This window comes from Bos indicus x Bos taurus, chromosome 10, assembly GCF_003369695.1.
Source record: "Bos indicus x Bos taurus breed Angus x Brahman F1 hybrid chromosome 10, Bos_hybrid_MaternalHap_v2.0, whole genome shotgun sequence".
In the NCBI taxonomy this organism is placed as follows: Eukaryota; Metazoa; Chordata; class Mammalia; order Artiodactyla; family Bovidae; genus Bos; species Bos indicus x Bos taurus.
The window spans coordinates 61,838,309-61,860,179 of NC_040085.1; the positions used below are offsets into that span (position 1 = coordinate 61,838,309).

General features: G+C 36.4%; 1 protein-coding gene across 13 annotated transcripts in view; it reads left to right on the forward strand.

The window, feature by feature from the left end:
- Positions 1 to 21,871, forward strand: part of KTN1 (kinectin 1) — a 112,913-nt gene that overhangs the window by 27,480 nt on the left and 63,562 nt on the right. For all 13 annotated transcript variants that reach the window (XM_027554175.1, XM_027554178.1, XM_027554182.1 and 10 more), the window contains exons 2-7: positions 2,191 to 2,743; positions 5,859 to 5,996; positions 7,369 to 7,539; positions 10,230 to 10,360; positions 19,577 to 19,693; positions 21,511 to 21,651. In XM_027554175.1, the coding sequence (XP_027409976.1) occupies positions 2,221 to 2,743; positions 5,859 to 5,996; positions 7,369 to 7,539; positions 10,230 to 10,360; positions 19,577 to 19,693; positions 21,511 to 21,651 (1,221 nt within the window). In that variant the 5' untranslated portion in view covers positions 2,191 to 2,220. The remainder of the gene's footprint in view (positions 1 to 2,190; positions 2,744 to 5,858; positions 5,997 to 7,368; positions 7,540 to 10,229; positions 10,361 to 19,576; positions 19,694 to 21,510; positions 21,652 to 21,871) is intronic.

The following is a 21,871-nucleotide window of genomic DNA, read 5'->3' on the forward strand; positions in this document are numbered from 1 at the left end:
GGCATGCTGCAGTCCATGGGGTAGCAAAGAGTCAGACACAACCGGGCGACTGTACTGAACTGAACTGTGGTATATTAATCACTACTGTAGTTCTTATTCATTTTGCCATTTTTAAACAAAGAGTTGAAAACTTTGTGAGTTCTTCTTAAACTAACAAATTTTAAAGTATTAAGACAAGTGAGACTGCACCCATGATTATTGCACAGTTCTTTAATTTACATATTAATCTTAATGACCTATTTATTATACATGAGATATTTTGATCCTGCAAGTAAAATTATGGTTTTGATTATTCAGCATTTAATTGAATTTAGTAGTCTCAGTATTTACAGTTTTAACAGCAATATTTTATTGAGTTGATACTTGTTAATTCAACCCATTCTGATGTTATGTATTTAGTCTCAGCTTTTCTTATATGTAATATTGCCCTGAACATCTTTACATATGCTTTTCTTTGTACATGTCTTGGGATAAAGCATCAGGAATATTGGATTAAAGCAATGCAAACATTTTCTTGACTTTAAATTTGCCTTGGTGTTTTGGTTGGACTCCTCCTAGATGCAGAAAGAGAGCTCAAATGAAGGGGCATTGAATTGTATGAAGGGAATCTCCTGAAAATCTAAAGACTGAAATCATGATTCTTCCAGCCTTATATGAGACCTAGAAAAGGGAAGTAGAAAAATCATCAGGAATCTGTGTTTCAGAGTTTCTGTGGTTTCAGAGTTTCTCTGAAGGTTTCAGAGTTCTGTGTTTCAGAGTTTCTCTGAAGGTTTGCTTCTTTATCTGCTTCGTCATAGATTTTGTCTCCTAAGAAAGACTTATGCTGCATGGACTGGAGCTTACTATTCATCAAAGACCTTCTGACTTTGATTTGACATTTTCCCAGCATTTTGGCTACTGCTCAGTGTCTTAGCCTCTTTTCTTTCCTCAGAGCAAAAATCCATAGAGTTCTAACTCATTGTTTTGTCCTTTTTCTCCCCTAACCTAACCCTCAGCCAAATTGAACAGGCTTTGTAGCCTGTGGATGGTAATATTAAACAAAATCCAAACGTAAAACATCTTTTAAAAATAATTTTTGGTTGACCAGTGACAGGCATAATAAAATCTGTCTAATAAAAATTTTTGGATAGTTCATTAATTATTAGAGAAGAACAATTCTATATGTTTCTTTTTAGTATTTTGTTAGCCTGTGATTCACTCTCCCCTTCATCTTGTTAAATCTTTCTCTTAGTAGTCCAGGGTTACATTAATATCCTTTAAATTTTGCTTAAATTGTTGTAATAGGATGGGATTACCAATTTTGTTTTTGAAGTATAACTTTTTTGCAGTAAGAGGAGAAGGCAATGGCACCCCACTCCAGTACTCTTGCCTGGAAAATCCCATGGACGGAGGAGCCTGGAGGGCTGCAGTCCATGGGGTCGCTGAGGGTCGGACACGACTGAGCGACTTCACTTTCACTTTTTACTTTCATGCATTGGAGAAGGAAAGGGCAACCTGCTCCAGTGTTCTTGCCTGGAGAATCCCAGAGACGGGGGAGCCTGGTGCGCTGCCGTCTGTGGGGTCGCACAGAGTCAGACATGACTGAAGCGACTTAGCAACAGCATTACCTTGGAAAAAAATCAAGAGAAGCAGCTTATTTGTAATTTATTTTAGTGCCAAATGACTAACATTTTTATTTTTATTTTATTTCCATATTCTTGATGGATCCCACCATATCATGAGGCAATGGTTAGCTGGAATAAAGGTGCTCACAGCTGAATGAACTCCCTTTATTTTCTTTGCTGTTAAGAGTGTGTACTTTCAATGACTATCTAGAGTGTTAGTAGTTAATGCCTCTTTATTTCCATATATAGTATATTCATAAACATCGTACAATAAGAGAAAAACTAAATACTGATACTATCAAAGTAGATATTTTGGGAAAAATGAACTTTTTTTCTGTCAGAATCTTTTCACGTGCTTGAAAAATAGAAGGATATCTTACATTCCTAGTTACCAAAAAAATTTTTTTACAGTATATAGTATATTTGAACTGTAAAGTAATCAAGTATATGATTTAAAAAACTAACCTGTTTAGATTTGTAGATCGGGTTAAATCTGAAGACCTCTTGAAAAAACAGAGGTTTTGTGTGTTTAATTTTTATAAGACTGACCCAGGTTTTTGTTTTTTCTTTTTTCCCCCACATTTAGGTTTTATAGGATCACATTAACAAAGGCACCATGGAGTTTTATGAGTCAACATATTTTATTGTTCTTATTCCTTCAGTGGTTATTACAGTAATTTTTCTCTTCTTCTGGCTTTTCATGAAAGAAACATTATATGATGAAGTTCTTGCAAAACAGAAAAGAGAACAAAAGCTTATTCCTACCAAAACCGATAAAAAGAAGGCGGAAAAGAAAAAGAATAAAAAGAAAGAAATCCAAAATGGAAACCTCCATGAATCCGATTCTGAGAGTGTACCCCGGGACTTTAAATTATCTGATGCCTTGGCTGTAGAAGATGAGCAAGTTGTACCTGTTCCATTGAATGTGGTTGAAAGTCCAACTAGTGTTAGAGAAAGAAAGAAGAAGGAAAAGAAACACAAGCCTGTACTAGAAGAGCAGGTCACCAAAGAAAGTGATGTATCAAAGATTCCATGCAAAAAAGTAGAACCTGTCCCAGTTACTAAACAGCCGACTCCCCCCTCGGAAGCACCTGCTTCAAAGAAGAAACCAGGGCAAAAGAAGTCTAAAAATGGAAGCGGTATTGTAATCTATTAAACTTTATTGCATGGTTTTATTTGTTTTAATAACTTTAATAGAGTTGGAAGTTCAGATACTTTAAGTGTGCACACATGCTAAATATTGAGTTTGAAATCGAGATCATTATCCTTTTCACTATTTGTTTTCGTTAAATGCTGCTAGAAAGAGTTAGTATTGATCATAAAACAGCATTTAAAGCTAAATTTCACATTACACATATGGAAAAGGCCTTAAGTGGAAATATATAAAATGTGTTTTACTAAAACCACTAAAGACCTATAAATATCAGTAGTTAGAAGCTTTTACATTTATTTCAACCAATACTTTCTAATCAAAGTGATAAGAATTAAAGATGAAAAGAGAAATCAGTTATCATTTTTATCCTTGATTGATTTACTTTGCAAACATTTATCATACGTCTGTTTTGTGTTAGTCACTATATAGGTGCTAAGACTACAGAGGTAAAGAGTGCATTTTCCAGGTAGTCACATGCAAACTGTATATACAAGCCGAAATTCATTATTATAATATAAAAAGTTTAGTATAATGGGCTAGATATGTCTCAGTCAGTATCGGTGTACTAAAGTGGGTCACTTAGAGCATGTAAATACCTAAAATTAATCTGAAGTGTTGAATAAATATTAGCTAGTTTTTCTTGGTGAATAGGGTGCTCTAAGGAGAAGGGTTAACAGATGCAAAGGAAAGGACATGAGAAATGGTGTGCTGATAGGTGAAACTGTGAATTGTTTGCTCTGTGTGAAAGGATTTGTGTTTACCATTAAGTTGTTTTCGTATCTTAACTTGTGGAATATTAAGTTATCGTTATATTGGATTTTAAATATTTACTTGCCAGCTATGTCAAGCATGGTACTAGAGAAATAAGAGTAAAGGGGAGAGGAGGACATGTGAGCCAATAATGAAATATGACTTACATAAGAAAAGTACGAAGTATAGAGGTAGTACAGAAGCCAAAACAACTGGTACATACGGGACCCGTGGGCCAAAGGCTTTGCAGAGGAGGCAGTGCCTGAACTGGGTTTGCAGAATGACTCAGTTCATTAAGGAGATAGTGGGATTTTATTCCTCATTGGCAGAAGATCATGCATAAAGGAATAAAGGTGCAAGAATGCAGTGTGTTGTTGAACCCTGAAGTGGGAGGTAGGGAATGGTAGGAAACAAAATTGAAAAGGTAATGGAGTGGGTAGATGAGGATGGTTTTTGTGTACAGAGCTAAATAGGTGGGATGTATAATTTGGCCATTGTTGAGGACTTTCAAACAGGTTAGTTTCCATTGACAGATCTACATTTTAGAAAGGTATTTTTGGCAGAACTTGGGAAAAGAAGTTTCATAGGGCAGTGTTTGATGTAGGCAGACTTGTTAAGAGAGTATTGTTTTCCAAAGTTAAGCTGAAGGACTGAACTGTGGTAGTGACAGAAAAAGTAGAAAGGAGATTAGAGGGATCTGCAAAGCAAAAATGACATGGGTAACCTTATTGGATAGGATATGGCAGATAAAAAGGAGAAAGCAGGATTAAAGATGATTTCCAAGTTCTAAGTTAGGTCAGGGTTGGCAAACTGCAACCTGTGAGCCAGATCTGGCCTGTTTCTGGTTTTTTATAGCTCATGAGCCAAGAATGGTTTTTATATTTCAAATAAAAGAAGAGTAATATTGTGTTAAATGTGGAAATGATATGAAATTGAAACCTCTGTGTTGTAAATCAAGTTTTTTTAAATGCAACAACACTCTTGTTAACATCTGTTTGTGGCTGGCTCTCACAAGGCAACAGCAGGTGAATAGTTGTGATAAAGTCTAAATGGCCACAAAACCTTTACTGTCTGTTCAGACCTTTATAGGAAAGGTTAACCAACCTTTTATTGGTAGATGTGGATAGCACTAAGAGGCAATACTGGGGAGAGAGTGGATGTGCATGGAGAGGAGAATGCTCTCAGTTTGTGTTTCTGGTGCCTGTGGTGGCTGTTCACATAGGGAGCAATTCAGGATGCAGTAGGAAAGTTAGGTACAGAGGCGTAAGGCTAGAATACAGATTCAGAAGATTCAACTACTAGCATGCAGGTAGTAGTTGATGTCATGGTTGTAGAGAAGATTATTCAAGGGAGGTATTTAAAATGAGAACACAGCCCTGAAAAATACTAGATATAAGGTATTCAGTAGGAACAGCTTACAAAGAAGACTGCAAAGGAATATTCCAAGTGTAAGAAAAGAATTCTCATGAAAGCTGAATTTTAAATTTTATTTATTTTATTGTGGTAAAATAAGTATATAAAAATTTTACCATTTTAACCATTTTTAAGTGTATAGTCTATGGCATTAAGTACACTCACATTCTTGAACAGTCATCACCACCAGCCATCTCAAGAACTTTTCATCTTTCCCAACTAAAATTCTGTACCCTTTAAGCACTAATTTCCCACTCTTTCCTCCCCCTAGTTCTTGGCAAGCAACATTCTACATTCTGTGTCTATGAATTTGACTGCTCTAGGTACTACATTGTAAGGGAAATCATACAATGATTGTCCTTTTGTGACTGGCTTATTTCACTTAGCCTAATGGAGAGGAGAGAAATTTAAGGAGGTAGAGACCAATAGTTTGAAATGCTGAATAGAAGTTAAATAAGGATTAAGGGATATTATTGATAGAATCAGGCATTTGGGACATTAGGGACCTGAGTAAACTTTTTTGTGAATATAATGGAAGAGATAAAAATCAGGTTGCAATTAGTTGAGAAATGATTGGTAGAAAAGAAAGTACAGACTGTTCTTTTGTCAATATAAGAAGGAAATGGGTGTGGGAGGCTAGGGATTACAGTGGTGGGAAGGGTTTTATTTTTTAAGATAAGAGATTTGACAATGCCTATAAGCTGAGTAGGGTTAGGAGTGGCTGAGAAATGGGATATAAAAGGAGCAAGTACTAGAAATCCTGATGAAGTTAAAGAGCAGTTGTAGCAGAGCAAGAAAGCTAGAATGATAAGTGAGGGAATTGTATATCAGAGTTTAAAATTTTGGTGGTAAAGCATTCTGGGAAGTATTCATTAATAAATTTTTTTCTGATGTGTTCATTTTTTGCTACTATGATTTTTCATTTATTTTTAATAAAGATGATCAGGATAAAAAGGTGGAATCTCTTACGGCACCTTCAAAAAAGCAAGAATCATTACCTCTGCATCAAGAGACTAAACAAGAAAGTGGATCAGGAAAGAAGAAAGTTTCATCAAAGAAGCAAAAGACTGAAAATGGTGAAACATGTAGATACGTATTTTATAGCTACTAATTCTAGAGAAGTCTACTAGGACAAGGACCCTAGAGACCTCACATGCTCCTTAATTCTCAGCTTAATGTGTATATTAACAACTTTAGTACTAATACAAGTCTAGGGTGCTTTGACAGATGGGCAGGGTATAAGTTTGTGGTGAAAACCTTAATCTGAAATTTAAAAAAGACAAAGCATTTATAAATATTCTCATTCTTAAGTGAGTTTTGAAAATAATGTAAATAGCATAAAAGCTCTATAGAAGAAAAGTTTTCCTGAAATATATGTACTTTTAATATCATGTAAAGATCATACTTGAGAACACTACCTAGATTTATCATTACCCTGCATTCCTAATCATTAAATGTAATGTGCATGTCTATATGAGAAGCATCCAGTTAAAAGTGATGGAGCAATTTTTATTCTCAGTTGTCCACGAGATGTCTTAGCTATGAAATTTATGTAGATTAAATAGTAATTTTTATAATATTGGGCTGTGATAGCAACCTGTGCTAGAAAATTGGAAAGGGAAAAGGTGAAATTCTGTTATTTGCATTAAAATTATGGTATATCAAGCAATCAGGTATAGAAAAAATCACCCCAGTATTTGATAGTATCAAGTATTTATTACAGATTTTAAATAAAAGAACTGTATGTGCCTCCAAGTTTTTTTTTTTTTTTTTTTTTAAAGTAGGGCTATAGAGAGATTTCCATATGGGTGTGGAATTTTGTGTCTCTAACCAACAAATATCAGAACGCTACTTAAACTCTTACAGTTCTTCACATTAAAGCTAGAAACTAAGAAAGCGTCCTACCTTCACTTTTAATGTTGTTTTGGAAGTTTTAACTAGTGTAGTAAGATGTGCCATGTAAGTTAGAGGTATAACTATTAGAAGATATCTACAAGGAACAATGGCTATTTTTGTATCTAGCAAGTAAAAAAATCAGTTAAGAATTATCAGTTGGAATAAGAGGTCAGTAAAGTACCAACATACATAGAAATTAATAATTTTCCTTGAGCACTAGTTAAATGTGAATGGATTCTTAGTTAAATCAGAAGAAACATGAGATCGAACCAAAACATATAAGAATGTATAAGAAGAAATTTTCAGATATTGTTAGAAGAGATGTGTGATACACTTTAGATAACCTAAGTGATATGTTGTAAAATAATATTGAATGGCTATTTCTTAATTTGAAGAGTGTTTTGACTTGTTAAAAAGGATATATAGGAATTTGAAGCCAAATTGAGCTGGTAATAACTGCATTTATCATGAAACTTAGTTGTGCTTACATGTTATTTTATTACTCCATTATAAAAAGCCTTGTGTGATTATGATTTGTAATTTAACTTGCAGTTTTGGTAGATGAACCCCTTATTCATGCAACAACTTATATTCCTCTGATGGATAATGCTGATTCAAATCCTGTGGTGGATAAGAGAGAGGTTATTGATCTGATTAAACCTGACCAAGTAGAAGTAATCCAGAAAACAGGGGCTAAAAAACTGAAGATTGAAACTGACAAAGGTAATGTATACAGAGTGCAACAACCTGTTGTATTGAAAAAACATATTTTTGAGTTCTTACGGAATGAGTGCATTTTCTCATAGAATCAATGAATTCCAGAAGGCTAATAGAGTCTTTGTGGTAAAGGATTTATTGGTAGTTTTCTTATCCAGTCCTCTCAGTTTTATAGAGCTGAACATTGGACTTTGACTTTTCTGAAGTCTCGTAGCTGTTTTGCTGTCTGATAATCTCTTCCCTTCTTTTATTGTCTCAGAGTTTTCTGTGTTAATTCACAGAAAACTATTATTTTGGCCCATGTGGCTTGTGGGATCTTAGTTTCCTGACCAGAGACTGAACCTAGAACCATGGCAGAGAAAGTGCTGAGTCTTAACAGCTGGACAGCCAGGGAACTCCCTATTATTATTTTTTAAATAGGGTTTTCTTTTTTTTAAGAGCAGTTTAAGTTCATAGCATGCCAGGAGCCGGCATATTGCATATTGAGTGCATATTGCATATTGAGTGCAGCACTTTTCAGGATCTGGAATAGCTCAACTGGAATTCTATCACTGCCGGTAGCCAGCGTGAGGAACTCCGTCCGCCCATGACAAAGGTCATGAGGAAGGAGGCTCGGCATACGCAAAGGCGGGATCGAGCCTCAGGAGTCCCCCATCTACCCCCAAAACCAGAGTCTGCCTACTTTCTGCTTTGTGCTTTCACCTACACCTCTGACTTTACGGGGGGCTGTACCCCACTACCTCTCTCTGAAAAAAAGAGTTAGCTTACAGCTCCAGTTAATAATTCCTGGGTGTGACAGTGTTTAACCTACAAACTCCTTTGGAAATCCTCTAGCCTGCCTGAATAGGTTTTTCTGGCCACATGTGATTGCTCAGAGCCTCCCAACTGTGAGAGGCATGAAATGTTCTAAACTGTCTAAATACAGATTCCTTTGAGCAGTTAAAAGATTGATTAGAAATTGTATTGGTGAAGGGATTTTCACTTGTCGGCCAATGTTTGCTGCTAAATTTCCATATCTCTTACCTGCTGTGTCCCTGGCAGTGTATTGATTAATATAATTGGTGTAAGTAGTAGCTTTAATGTTTGTAACCTGGGACCCTTGAGTTAATTCTTTTTCTTGTTATAGCCCACCACACCTTTGCTCTGTAGGAATGCAACTTTATCTAATGCTTTTGGAGGGTGGCGCTCGACTTACCACCTTTAGAGAAAAATAAGTTTTCTGAAGAAAGGGTCTTAGAATGTTAACAGGCCTCCGGGCCAGAAGATGATGCAAATCACCTAAGCTTTTGCATATGATAAGTCTGCAGGAAGAAAGCCTAGCTTGCTACATGACTCTACCCCTTCCCCCATTATCCTCTATGGATAACTTAAGGTATAAAAACTACTTTGGAAAATAAAGTGCGGGCCTTGTTCACCGAAACTTGGTCTCACCATGTCGTTCTTTCTCTTACCTTCTGGCTGAATTATTCAGCCTCTTTTCTCCACTGAATTTCCTCACTGAGCTATCCTTATTCTATTCGTCTTTATATCCTTAATTAAAGTATGATTAAGCAGTTGTTTCCTGATCCTCTCCGACGCCGTCCCCGCTTCGAATTCCCTGGATCCACCAGGGCTGGACCCCGGCAATAGCAAAATTGAGTGGAAAGTACAGAGTTCCCATATACCCCTTGTTCCCATATGTGCCCACAACTGCCCTTTTAAACTTATGATATAGCTGAAATATTAGAAGCTCTGGGCTCCTTTGGGTCTAACAGGTGGCTGTTGCTTTTATGGAAACACAGGTGTTGTCTAATATAAGAGCTCTGGGGGAACTGAAGTGAGGTATTTGGTGCATGGATTTTTAAAATGTCAGGATTGCTTTTATATAGTTGATTTTTGTAAAATAAGACTTTTTGTTAATTGTCTCATTTTTTTGTCTGTAAAATTTGGCTCATATGTTGTGAGTATTACAGTTAAATAAGAATATTTGTGAACATATTTAGTATAGATACTAGCATACTAGACATTTGAATACTTTTTTTTCCCTTGGCACTTTAATACTCTGCAGTTTGGATGTAAACCCCTATGTATTATATATGTCTCTGTGTGTGCGTGTGCTCTCAGTCACATCTGACTCTTTGCAAGCCCATAGCCTGCCAGGCTCCTCTGTGGAATTTTCCAGGCAAGAATACTGGAACAGGTTGCCATTTCCTCCTCCAGGGGATCTTCTTGACTCAGGGATCAAACCTGAGTCCCTTTTGTCTCCTGCATTGGCAGGTGGATTCTTTACCACTGCACTTGGGGAGCTCGTATACATAATATATGTGGCAAACAACAAGGTCCTACTGTTCAGGAAACTATGTTCAGTGTCCCATGATAAACCATAATGGAAGAGAATCTAGAAAAGAATCTGTATGTATAACTGAATCACTTTGCTGTATGGCAGAAATTAGCATAACGTTGTAAATTAACTATATACTTCAATTAAAAAACATATTCTGCAGTTTGAGCAAATTTTTAGTTAATTATTCAATATTAAAGATGATAAGCACTTTTTCCCCCTCTCTTAACTAGAGCATTTATTGTTGTTTGACCTGAAATATAAGTCTATTTTCTCTTGGTTATTGACTTTCTGGGTCAAGAATTCTTGGTGCTTTACCTTTGCTGTCTTATCATGTATCTTCTAAATGTTAATTTCTTTTTTTCCCTCTTTTAAGAAAATGCTGAAGTAAAATTTAAAGATTTTCTTCTGTCCTTGAAGACTATGATGTTTTCTGAAGAAGAGGCCCTTTGTGTTGTAGACTTGCTAAAGGAAAAGTCTGGTGTGATACAGGATGCTTTAAAGAAGGTAAGCGTAGTTTTGCTTATGAGCCTATTTGAGAGCAGTGATTAGAAGTTCACCAAGCAAGACTTCTGCTAGAGCAATAAATTATAATCTATTCCAATCTTATACCCCAGTAACACTTAGTCACATTTAAAAGTTCTGGAATGCCTTCAGAAGTTATTTCATGTATCCATACTAATCAAATTACCTATTTAGTTCAAACAGGTATCCGAGTCATCTGAGGTTTGACAAAAATGAATTGCTTATAATAAATAAGATGATTTATATAACTTTAAAGTCATTTGGCACATGGCTAAGTTGTACCTTGCTTTGTTGTGAATGTAAATACTGAAAGCAAGGTCAGGTGATTTCTGGATAACATGGAATGTTTTTATGATTGAAGGTAGCACCATTCAAAGCATCTGGGAATCTTTTTGTGTGTGTATGAGATATTACTTTTTTAAAGTAAATGCTTTGAATGATAAAATCATTGCTATGACTGACTAAAACTTGAAAAAATCCATGAAGCTGCTATTTCTCATTTTATTATATTCAATATTATATCATGTGTACTATGGCATATTGCAGAAGGTGACAAGTTTTTAAGTGTTACTTGTGTGAGATAAGATGACATGGTATCTGGTGTTCAATATTAGATAGTGGACTTAACCATTCTTAGGGCTTCCTTGGTGGGCCAGACGGTGAAGTCTGCCTGCAGCGTGAGAGACCAGGGTTTGATCCCCAGGTTGGAGAAGGAAATGGCAACCCACTCCAGTATTCTTGCCTGAAAAATCCCATGAATGAGAAACTTGGTGGGCTACAGTCCATGGGATTGGAAAGAGTCAACTGAGCAACCAGAACTTTTTTTTTTTAAGCACACATACTCCTAACATGTTTCTGCTTTAAAACCTTTAATGGCTTCCATTTTTTCTTAAAGACCACCCTGGTTGAAACCATGACTTCTCTTTTGATTACTGTCAGTATTCTCCTAATTGATGTTTCTGTATTCCCTTGTAGCCTTCTAATCTATTTTTTCTACACAGTTCCAAGGTAACCTCTAAGGGTAAATCAGGTTATATTGTTCACTGCTTTAAAAACATTTTGGATATCTTTCTCTTTGCACTTAAAACATAATCTAGATTCCTTCAAAGGCCTATGTCTGTCTATCTCTGTAGCCTTATCTCATGATATTTTCCTCATCCTCTCATTAAAGCATACCAAATGTTCTCTTCCGTCTGGGTTGTCATAAAACCCCTAAGCCCTTACCCTCAAACTTCTTCCTTTGTTTAATTCCTCCTTCAGTTTTCCATTTAAATATCATTTCCTCATTTAAGGCTAATTTGAATTCCTAGTCTAAATTATTCTCCCTCATAGACTTTCTCCTAACATCTAAATTTTTTTGTCATAGCATTTGTGATGACATTATGTCTGTCCATATTTCCAAGTATCTGTTGATAATGTTTTACAAATCTGTGGCATTTTACAATGTAGTATGCTTATTAGTCTCCATGTGGTGCCAGCACTGGTTCAGAGTAAAGGATGTGTTCAGGGCTCCTCAGAATAAGTGTGATAACTGTTTGACTTTGTATCCAAAGTCAGATAATTCTCTTGCAAGGAACTTTCTTGCAAGTGTATATCTTAATATATCTTTAAAGAGTTCTTAGAGGTTTAAGAAAATCTCCTAGCAGGGAAGAACCTCCAGCTGAAGTTAGTTACTAACTGTTTGAAATTACTCCTTTTTAAAATTAATTGGTTCAGGTTTTTCTCTTTTGGCTAAGGCTGTGGTTGGTGGTTTATGGGTGCAAGAATAGTCATTTTATTGCTTGGGACAGCTTTGAACTCTAGAGATTAGTCAGACTCCCCTTGATAGCTGAGAAGGCAGGCTGAGAAGGAAGTTGGGAATTGTTAAAGATAATGTTTTGAAATAGAATGAACATTTTGAAACTTTACATTTTTTTCCTTTTTCTTGGAACCTTTGGCTTTCAATTAAATCTTGTTCTGGCTTTCTCAGGGAGTGGTTCTATTCTTATCTTCAGGGACTCAGTGCCCTTGTAGATCCCCTGTATCAGGAAAAGACTAGGTGAGTTTAATTACTCTCTTTTCATGTCATAAAAATTGAGTCTTGGTCAGACCTTTTAGTAGATTTCCAGATCCTGGATATAGGTGAATATTCACATCTAATAAAGACCACCTCAGAGAAAGGGAGAAGATAAATGCAGGAATACAAGCATAGGTGTGGGATAGAGATAGAGGAGTTAGAGGACTTGCTGACTGATTAGATATGGTGCTAAAGAAGAGTCTAGAATGAATGTTTGTTTTTGTTCTGGAGTAACTGGGTAAATTATGGTGAAAATGGTTATTCATGAATACATTGCAGAAGAAGAGAGAGCAGAGGGTTTTGAAAATTTTTAGGGAGTTGTTTTAGGCATACTTTGGAACTTTTAAGTGGTTATAATCATTTCACAGTTGAATATATATTTCTATGGAGTTGAAAATAGCTTGCATTGGGAGTAGTTTCGAAAAGTAATCAACTGTCATCAGTACATACAGGGGATGTGTGTTAGCCCAGAGAGGATGTGTGGAGAGGTAAGAAAGCTCAGGAATGAACCTTGAGAAGCATCAATATTTAAAGGTCAAGGAAAGCCACCACAGAGGATACTGAGAGAGAAAACACCAGGAAACAGTGGAATCACAGATGCTTAGGAAGGGTAGAGAGTTCAGCAGTGGTGGTAAAAATCACCAGTGACATGCTTTAGAGCGATCAGGGAGAATAAGGATTGAAAAAATGGATTTGATATCCTTAGTAAAAGCACTTCCATTGTACTACTAGACTGTAAATAAGTCGTGGATGACTAAGGACGGTGACAGTATCCCCTTTGAATAAGCATAGATGGGAAGAGGAAAACAGAGTAGAAGCTAGAGGGGTTTTACAGAGTTGTAGAGGAGATGTTCTATGTATGTATGTACACATACATACCTATACTCTAAACATAAAGCAGAAGTGTCTTATAACTTAAACACAAAGGTGTTTTGTGTTTAAAAACTTTGTGTTTAAGTTATAAGACACTTCTGCTTTATGTTTAGAGTATAGGTTAAGATCCTGGGCTATAGGGCCACATTTCTTAAGATTCACATCTATATGTTACTACTTTGAGCTTTGTGGCTTTAGATAAGTTACTTAACCTCAGTGCCTCACTTTCCTTGTTTTTAAAATGGGAATGATAATAAGGTTTTGAGAATTAAATGAGATATTCACAATAGATGCTTAAAGTTCTAGCATAAAGTAATTGCTCAAAAATGTTAATTGCATGTGATAAATAGTAAGAAAATAAGTAAAATGTATTTAAGTTTTAGTTGATTATTAATTTCCTCATTTGGCCTTTAAATATATTTGCCTTCATTATGTGATTTCTTCCAATGCAAACTTATTAACTATTTGGCCGCATGTTGTACAATAAGAGGAAGTCTATTTAAAATTTTTCCTACTTTCTCTTTTCATTTCCTATCCACTTTTTAAAATTATAGCATTTGTTTATAAGATACTTATATATTTAATGTTTGTTTTGTGACTGTACCTTTTATGATTGTTTCAGTCTTAATTCTACAGCTTAATGGTGGGTTCAAAGCTTGATATCAGTTCTTTTGTCATAAACTTATTTATTTAATGTGGCTTTGCATTGACTCTTGTATAAATATTCCCTTGGACAAAGCATGTCTTTTCAATCCGGAGATTCAGTGTCCCTTAAAAGAATTGAAATAGTGGAGGTGATGGAATTCCAGTCGAGCTATTTCAAATCCTGAAAGATGATGCTGTGAAAGTGCTGCACTCACTATGCCAGCAAATTTGGAAAACTTAGCAGTGGCCACAGGACTGGAAAAGGTCAGTTTTTATTCCAATCCCAAAGAAAGGCAATGCCAAAGAATGCTCAAACTACCGCACAATTGCACTCATCTCACACGCTAGTAAAGTAATGCTCAAAATTCTCCAAGCCAGGCTTCAGTAATACGTGAACCGTGAACTTCCTGATGTCCAAGCTGGTTTTAGAAAAGGCAGAGGAACCAGAGACCAAATTGCCAACATCCACTGGATCATGGAAAAAGTAGGAGAGTTCCAGAAAAACATCTATTTCTGCTTTATTGACTATGACAAAGCCTTTGACTGTGAGGATCACAATAAACTGTGGAAAATTCTGAAAGAGATGGGAATACCAGACCACCTGACCTGCCTCTTGGGAAATTTATATGCAGGTCAGGAAGCAACAGTTAGAACTGAACATGGAACAACAGACTGGTTCCAAATAGGAAAAGGAGTACGTCAAGGCTGTATATTGTCACCCTGCTTATTTAACTTATATGCAGAGTACATCATGAGAAATGCTGGGCTGGATGAAGCACAAGCTGGCATCAAGACTGCCGGGAGAAATATCAATAACCTCAGATATGCAGATGACACCACCCTTAAGGCAGAAAGTGAAGAGGAACTAAAAAGTCTCTTGATGAAAGTGAAAGAGGAAAGTGAAAAAGTTGGCTTAAAACTCAACATTCAGAAATCTAAGATCATGGCATCTGGTCCCATCACTTTTGGGAAATAGTTGGGCAAACAGTGGAAACAGTGTCAGACTTTATTTTTTTGGGCTCCAAAATCACGGCAGATGGTAACTGCAGCCATGAAATTAAAAGACGCTTACTCCTTGGAAAGAAAGTTATGACCACCATTTCACACCAGTCAGAATGGCTGCGATCCAAAAGTCTACAAATAAAAAATGTTGGAGAGGGTGTGGAGGAAAGGGAACCCTCTTACACTGTTGGTGGGAATGCAAACTAGTACAGCCACTATGGAGAACAGTGTGGAGATTCCTTAAAAAACTGGAAATAGAACTCCTTATGATCCAGCAATCCCACTGCTGGGCATACACACTGAAGAAACCAGAAGGGAAAGAGACACGTGTACCCCAATGTTCATCGCAGCACTGTTTATAATAGCCAGGACATGGAAGCAACCTAGATGTCCATCAGCAGATGAATGGATAAGAAAGCTGTGGTACATATACACAATGGAGTATTACTCAGCCATTAAAAAGAATACATTTGAATCAGTTCTAATGAGGTGGATGAAACTGGAGCCTATTATACAGAGTGAAGTAAGCCAGAAGGAAAAACACCAATACAGTATACTAACACATATATATGGAATTTAGAAAGATGATAACAATAACCCTGTGTATGAGACAGCAAAAGTGACGCTGATGTATGGAACAGTCTTATGGACTCTGTGGGAGAGGGAGAGGGTGGGAAGATTTGGGAGAATGGCATTAAAACATGTAAAATATCATGTATGAAACGAGATGCCAGTCCAGGTTCAATGCATGATACTGGATGCTTGGGGCTGGTGCACTGGGACGACCTGGAGGGATGGTATGGGGAGGGAGGAGGGAGGAGGGTTCAGGAGGGGGAGCACATGTATACCTGTGATGGATTCATTTTGATGTTTGGCAAAACTAATACAATTACGTAAAGTTTAAAAATAAAATAAAATTAAAAAAAAAAAAAAAAGAAAGTTATGACCAATCTAGATAGCATATTCAAAAGCAGAGATATTACTTTGCCAACAAAGGTCCGTCTAGTCAAGGCTATGGTTTTTCCAGTGGTCATGTATGGATGTGAGAGTTGGACTGTGAAGAAAGCTGAGCGCCAAATAATTGATGCTTTTGAACTGTGGTGTTGGAGAAGACTCTTGAGAGTCCCTTGGACTGCAAGGAGATCCAACCAGTCCATTCTGAAGGAGATCAGCCCTGGGATTTCTTTGGAGGGAATGATGCTAAAGCTGAAACTCCAGTACTTTGGCCACCTCATGCGAAGAGTTGACTCATTGGAAAAGACTCTGATGCTGGGAGGGATTGGGGGCAGGAGGAGAAGGGGACGACAGAGGATGAGATGGCTGGATGGCATCACTGACTGGATGGACGTGAGTCTGAGTGAACTCCGGGAGTTGGTGATGGACAGGGAGGCCTGGTATGCTGCGATTCATGGGGTTGCAAAGAGTCAGACACGACTGAGCCACTGAACTGAACTGGATCTTTTTTGCCTGTTGTCTTTATTTTTAAATGGTTGTCTAAGGAGGCCTTACAAATAGCTGAGAAAAGAAGAGAAGCTAAAGGCAAAAGAGAAAAGGAAAGATATACCCATTTGAATGCAGAGTTCCAAAGAATAGCAAGGAGAGATTAGAAAGCCTTCCTCAGTGATCAGTGCAAAGAAATAGAGGAAAACAATAGAATGGGAACAACTAGAGATCTTTTCAAGAAAATTAGAGATACCAAGGGAACATTTCATGCAAAGATGAGCACAATAAAGGACAGAAATGGTATGGACCTAAGAGAAGTGAAGATATTAAGAAAGGGTGGCAGGAATACATAGAAGAACTATACAAAAAAGATCTTCATGACCCAGATAATCACGATGGTGTGATCACTCACCTATAGCCAGACATCCTGGAGTCTGAAGTCAGATGGACCTTAGTGGAGGTGATGGAATTCCAGCTGAGCTATTTCAAATCCTAAAAGATGATGCTGTGAAAATTCTGCAGTCAACATGCCAGCAAATTTGGAAAACTCAGCAGTGGCCACAGGACTGGAAAAGGTCAATTTTCATTCCAATCCCAAAAAAAGGCAATGCCAAAGAATGTTCAAACTGCTGCACAATTGCACTCACCTCACACGCTAGCAAAATAATTCTCAAAATTCTCCAAGCAAGGCTTCAACAATACGTGAACTAAGAACTTCCAGATGTTTAAGCTGGATATAGAAAAGGCAAAGGAACCAGAGATCAAATTGCCAACATCCATTGGATCATAGAAAAAACAAGAGTGTTCCAAAAAAACATCTGCTTTTTTGGCTACACTGAAGCCTTTGACTGTGTGGACACAACAAACTGTAGAAAATTCTTCAAGAGATGGGAATCCCAGACCACCTGACCTGCCTCTTGAGAAATCTGTATGCACGTCAAGAAGCAACAGTTAGAAGTGGAAATGGAACAGTGGACTGGTTCCAAATTGGGAAAGGATTACATCAAGGCTGTATATTGTACCCCTGCTTATTTAACTTCTATGCAGAGTACATCACGCGAAATGCTGGGCTGGATGAAGCATAAGCTGGAATCAAGATTGCTGGGAGAAATACCAATAAACTCAGGTATGCAGATGACACCACCCTTATGGCAGAAAGCAAAGAAGAACTGAAGAGCCTCTTGATGAAGGCAAAAGAGGAGAATGAAAAAGCTGACTTAAAATCCAACATTCAAAAGACGATCATGGCATCCAGTCACATCACTTCATGGCAAATAGATGGGAAACAATGGAAATAGTGACAGACTTGATTTTCTTGGGCTCCAAAATTGCTGAGATGATGACTGCAGTCATGAAATTAAAAAACGCTTGCTCCTTGGAAGAAAAACTATGACGAATCTAGACAGCATATTAAAAAGCAGAGACGTTACTTTGCCAACAAGGGTCTGTCTAGTCAAAGCTATGGTTTTTTCGGTAGTCATGTATGGATGTGAGAGTTGGACCATAAAGAAAGCTGAGCACCAAAGAATTGATGCTTTTGAACGGTGGTGTTGGAGAAGACTCTTGAGAGTCCCTTGGACTGCCTGGAGATCAAACCAGTCAATCGTAAATGAAATCAGTCCTGAATATTCATTGGAAGGACTGATGCTGAAGCGGAAGCTCCGATACTTTGGCCACCTGTTGGGAAGAACTGACTCACTGGAAAAGACCCTGATTCTGGGAAAGATTGAGGGCAGGAGGAGAAGGGGGCAACCAAGGATGAGATGGTTGGATGGCATCACCGACTCCATGGACCTGAATTTGAGCTACCTTCAGGAGCTGGTGATGGACAGGGAAGCCTGGCATGCTGCAGTCCATGGGGTCGCAAAGAATTGGACACGACTGAGGGACTGAACTGGATCTTCTTTACCTGTTGTCTTTATTTTTCATATTTTGGTCATAAAAAAAGATAAAGCTTTTGGTTTATTTCTTATTTTTGTTTACTTCTCTACACGGTGAACTCTGTCTTCTACTATGTTTTCAGCAACACATCTTTTTCTGTTTGCTGCTTCTAATTGGATTATATATCTCTTATGGTTTTTTATTTCTACTTTGGGTTTTGCCAACTCATATTTCATCTCATTCTGTGGTCTTATTTTCTTCTGAATTATTTCTTGTGAGGTCTGTTCCTTCCTCTTGTTTTCAAAAATTGTTGGTATGTTAGACTTTAAAAGTCATGGTGATCTTTTTTAATCACAGGTTTTGTCTGTTCTTGACCATATTTTTAGAGTTATTTTTCTGCACTTGGGATTTGGTTTTTCTTATTGCTTTTCTTGCTGTTTTCTCATATCTTACATAGACCCTGTTTTATTTCTTTTTCATTGATACTCCTTTTCCAATGAGAAGTGTTTCTCTTGCATCATCTCTGTGGCTAGAGGTTGATAATGAAGGGCCAAGGCCCACAGTTCTCCTTGGGCTATGAGTCTTTCCTTCTCAGATAAAAAACTTCATTCACTACAGCGTATCTCACTGTAGAGAATCTCTCGTAACTGCCTCACTGTTTAGCTGCCCTCTTTGAATTAGGTTTATCTGTCTAATATCTTCTATATTTCTACTTCTGCTTCTTGAGACCTCCTAGCAAGAAAATTCCTACCTTCTATCTTTGTTCTTGTGCCTAATACCAAATTGGGGATTGCTGGTTTTACCTTTCAGTGTAAGCTTGTTAACTTCAGAGATCTATGTAACCCATGGCACCTCTGTAGTCTTGGGTATATTCCGGCTGGGTTGCTGAGCATCTGCTTTGATCTCCACTACTTTTGGCAGTCTTTCTGATATTATGCTTTGACATTACAGTTGATTGTTTTATTGTAGTTCAGTTTGCATAGGTTTCATGTTCCTTTTTTTGATCTTTTAGGAGGGAGAGAGTACTGTCTTGACTTTGTGTTTAAAAATGGAAGTCTATCATTCTATGTAAAAATCTGTTTCTTGATTGATATGTGTCCTATTGTATACATCAGAACATGTAATGATATAGCGATTTTTCCGAATGACATTTCACTGACAGTGTTTGTCAGTCATTCTATTTTATATAGCGAACTCTGCCTTGGCCTAAGAACACTTCATATCAGATAGTTCATTTTCATAAAATTCATTAGCCATTGTTAATTATTAACAATTCTGTATTGATTTCTCAATTGTAGTACAATAAAGGAGAGTTGACTGCACTTGTTCATCAGCTTCAAGAAAAAGACAAGTTAGTGACTGCTCTGAAGGAAGATGCTGCCTCTATGAAGGATCGGTGTAAGCAGTTAACCCAGGTGAAGACATGCTTGTATTTAAGGGTTATACTTTCTGAATCAGAGGCAGTGAAGGATTTTAGAAATTGTTTATAATTCCTCATTTATCTGTGTAATAAATTTACACCCAGTGAAAGTAATTTTCTTTTAGAATTTAAGTGGTGGAAATACCACTATTTCATGGTATTATATCCTATAGTCAAATTGTGAATTTAAAATAGCAGTACTTTTAGGTATACTAATTTCAGAATAATGGAACTATTTGGACACTGGGAGCATGTTTCAATTGGTTTTGACCTAGAATTATTCTATAGAAGCACAAAACTCAGTGTGATCTTGTTTAAATCCAATTTATTGGATAAATGTGAAACTCTTACATAGGTAGTTTTTAATCAGTGAAGTTCTTTAAACCCTTTTTACTCTGAGAAGTTTTTAAAAAAAATCTTTTAAAAAAATATAAAAGTACAGACTTCCAGTTATAAAATATGTAAGTCCAGGGGAGGTAATATACAGGATGGTGACTATAGTTATTAATACTGAATTGTATATTTGAAAGTCGCTAGAAGAGTTATCACAAGAAAAAATTTGTAACTACGTGTGGTGATAATGTTAACTAGACTTATTGTGGTGATGATTTAGCAATACATACAAGTACTGAATCATTATATACTCGAAACTAATGATATTCTGTGTCAGTTACATTTTAAAAGATCATGTAGACTGAGAACGTAATTGAAATTCTATAGTAAATGTAGTCTCATTTTTCCTGAAGTGCTTTTTCTCCTTTTAGGTGTTAAATACAGTAGAGTAAATGAAGTTTATTTCACTGTCATTTATGTAGCTACTTGATTACATTATGAGAATGGCCTCATTTGAATATAGAATCTTTTCTGTGAATTTAAGGTGAATAAAAGTCAATGGAAAACAGATTAAGATTAATCAATTATGACTGCTAAAATAAGTATTTCTATAAGGTTAGAGACTATAATTTTCTGATTATTTTTAAAATTAGAAAAAGAATCTGTTTACTTTTGTGTAACTCATTGAGTTATATACTTAAGATGTGTTGTGTATGCTTTTCCTAAATGTATTATGTACATCAATAAAACAATTTGCACATGTAAATAAACTCGTGCTAATGGGCAGCTCTTAGTTAAGTGAATATCTTAAAGTTTATCAAGCCGTTTCTTAGAACAGAGGAAATGGACTGATCATACCTGCAGGTAACTTTAAAGTTGCTTGGCTTTCTTGCATTTTAGTAATTAATATTTCTTCTAGGGGTTCATAATACTTGCAACACAAAACAAAATCACTCTTTTAATGTTTGACTTGGGAAGATAATAAAACTTTCTGAGTTTTACTTTCCCTATTCTGCTATAAACATATCCTTATCTCTTCCTATAGGAAAGAGACTTTTCTCTTCTTGACGATTTTTTTTTTCCTGGGGGCCTTTTCTGTACTCCAGAAAAGAGCTGGTACCTGGAAATAATGAAGAATTAACTGGTTTGCTTTAAAAATGTTCTTTTTTATAATCAAGTTACATGTAGGATTTAATCCCACATTCAGCTCATTAACTGTTAGACCAAAAGTACATTTGAAATATGAGTAAACAGAGCAGCTAAGTGTTTTATGAAGGGAACTGGTATAAAGAGCAGGTAAGATGTAGAAGACAATTTTTTTTTAAACCTTTGACCTTGGTTTTTAAGCAAGTACTTATTTCAGAATTCATGATTGTTTTGCTGACATCTTTTTTTTTTACTGATGTTAAATATGTTTTCTTAGTAAAATCTTGTTCTTATTTTTTTAAGTAATTTTTTTTTCCTGATTTACTCTTCTAGGAAATGATGGCAGAAAAAGAAAGAAGCAGTGTGGTTATAGCAAGGATGAAAGATCGGATTGGAACGTTAGAAAAGGAACATAATGTGTTTCAAAACAAAATGCATGTCAGTTATCAAGAGACTCAACAGATGCAGATGAAGGTATATTTTTGTTCTTTGAAAAGTTAAGTGACAGTAAAGTTAGAATGTAATATTTTATTCCACATTTCTTTGAATACAAAATTAAATAGTTGTATTCATTTTATTAGCAAACTTAAGTGCCCTGTGCTGGCTTTGATGTAAATGTTTAATTAAACTGGCTCCCTCTCCTTAAGTAAGCAACTTTTTTAGGTGGGTAGGCTGGAAGCTGACAAGTAAATAC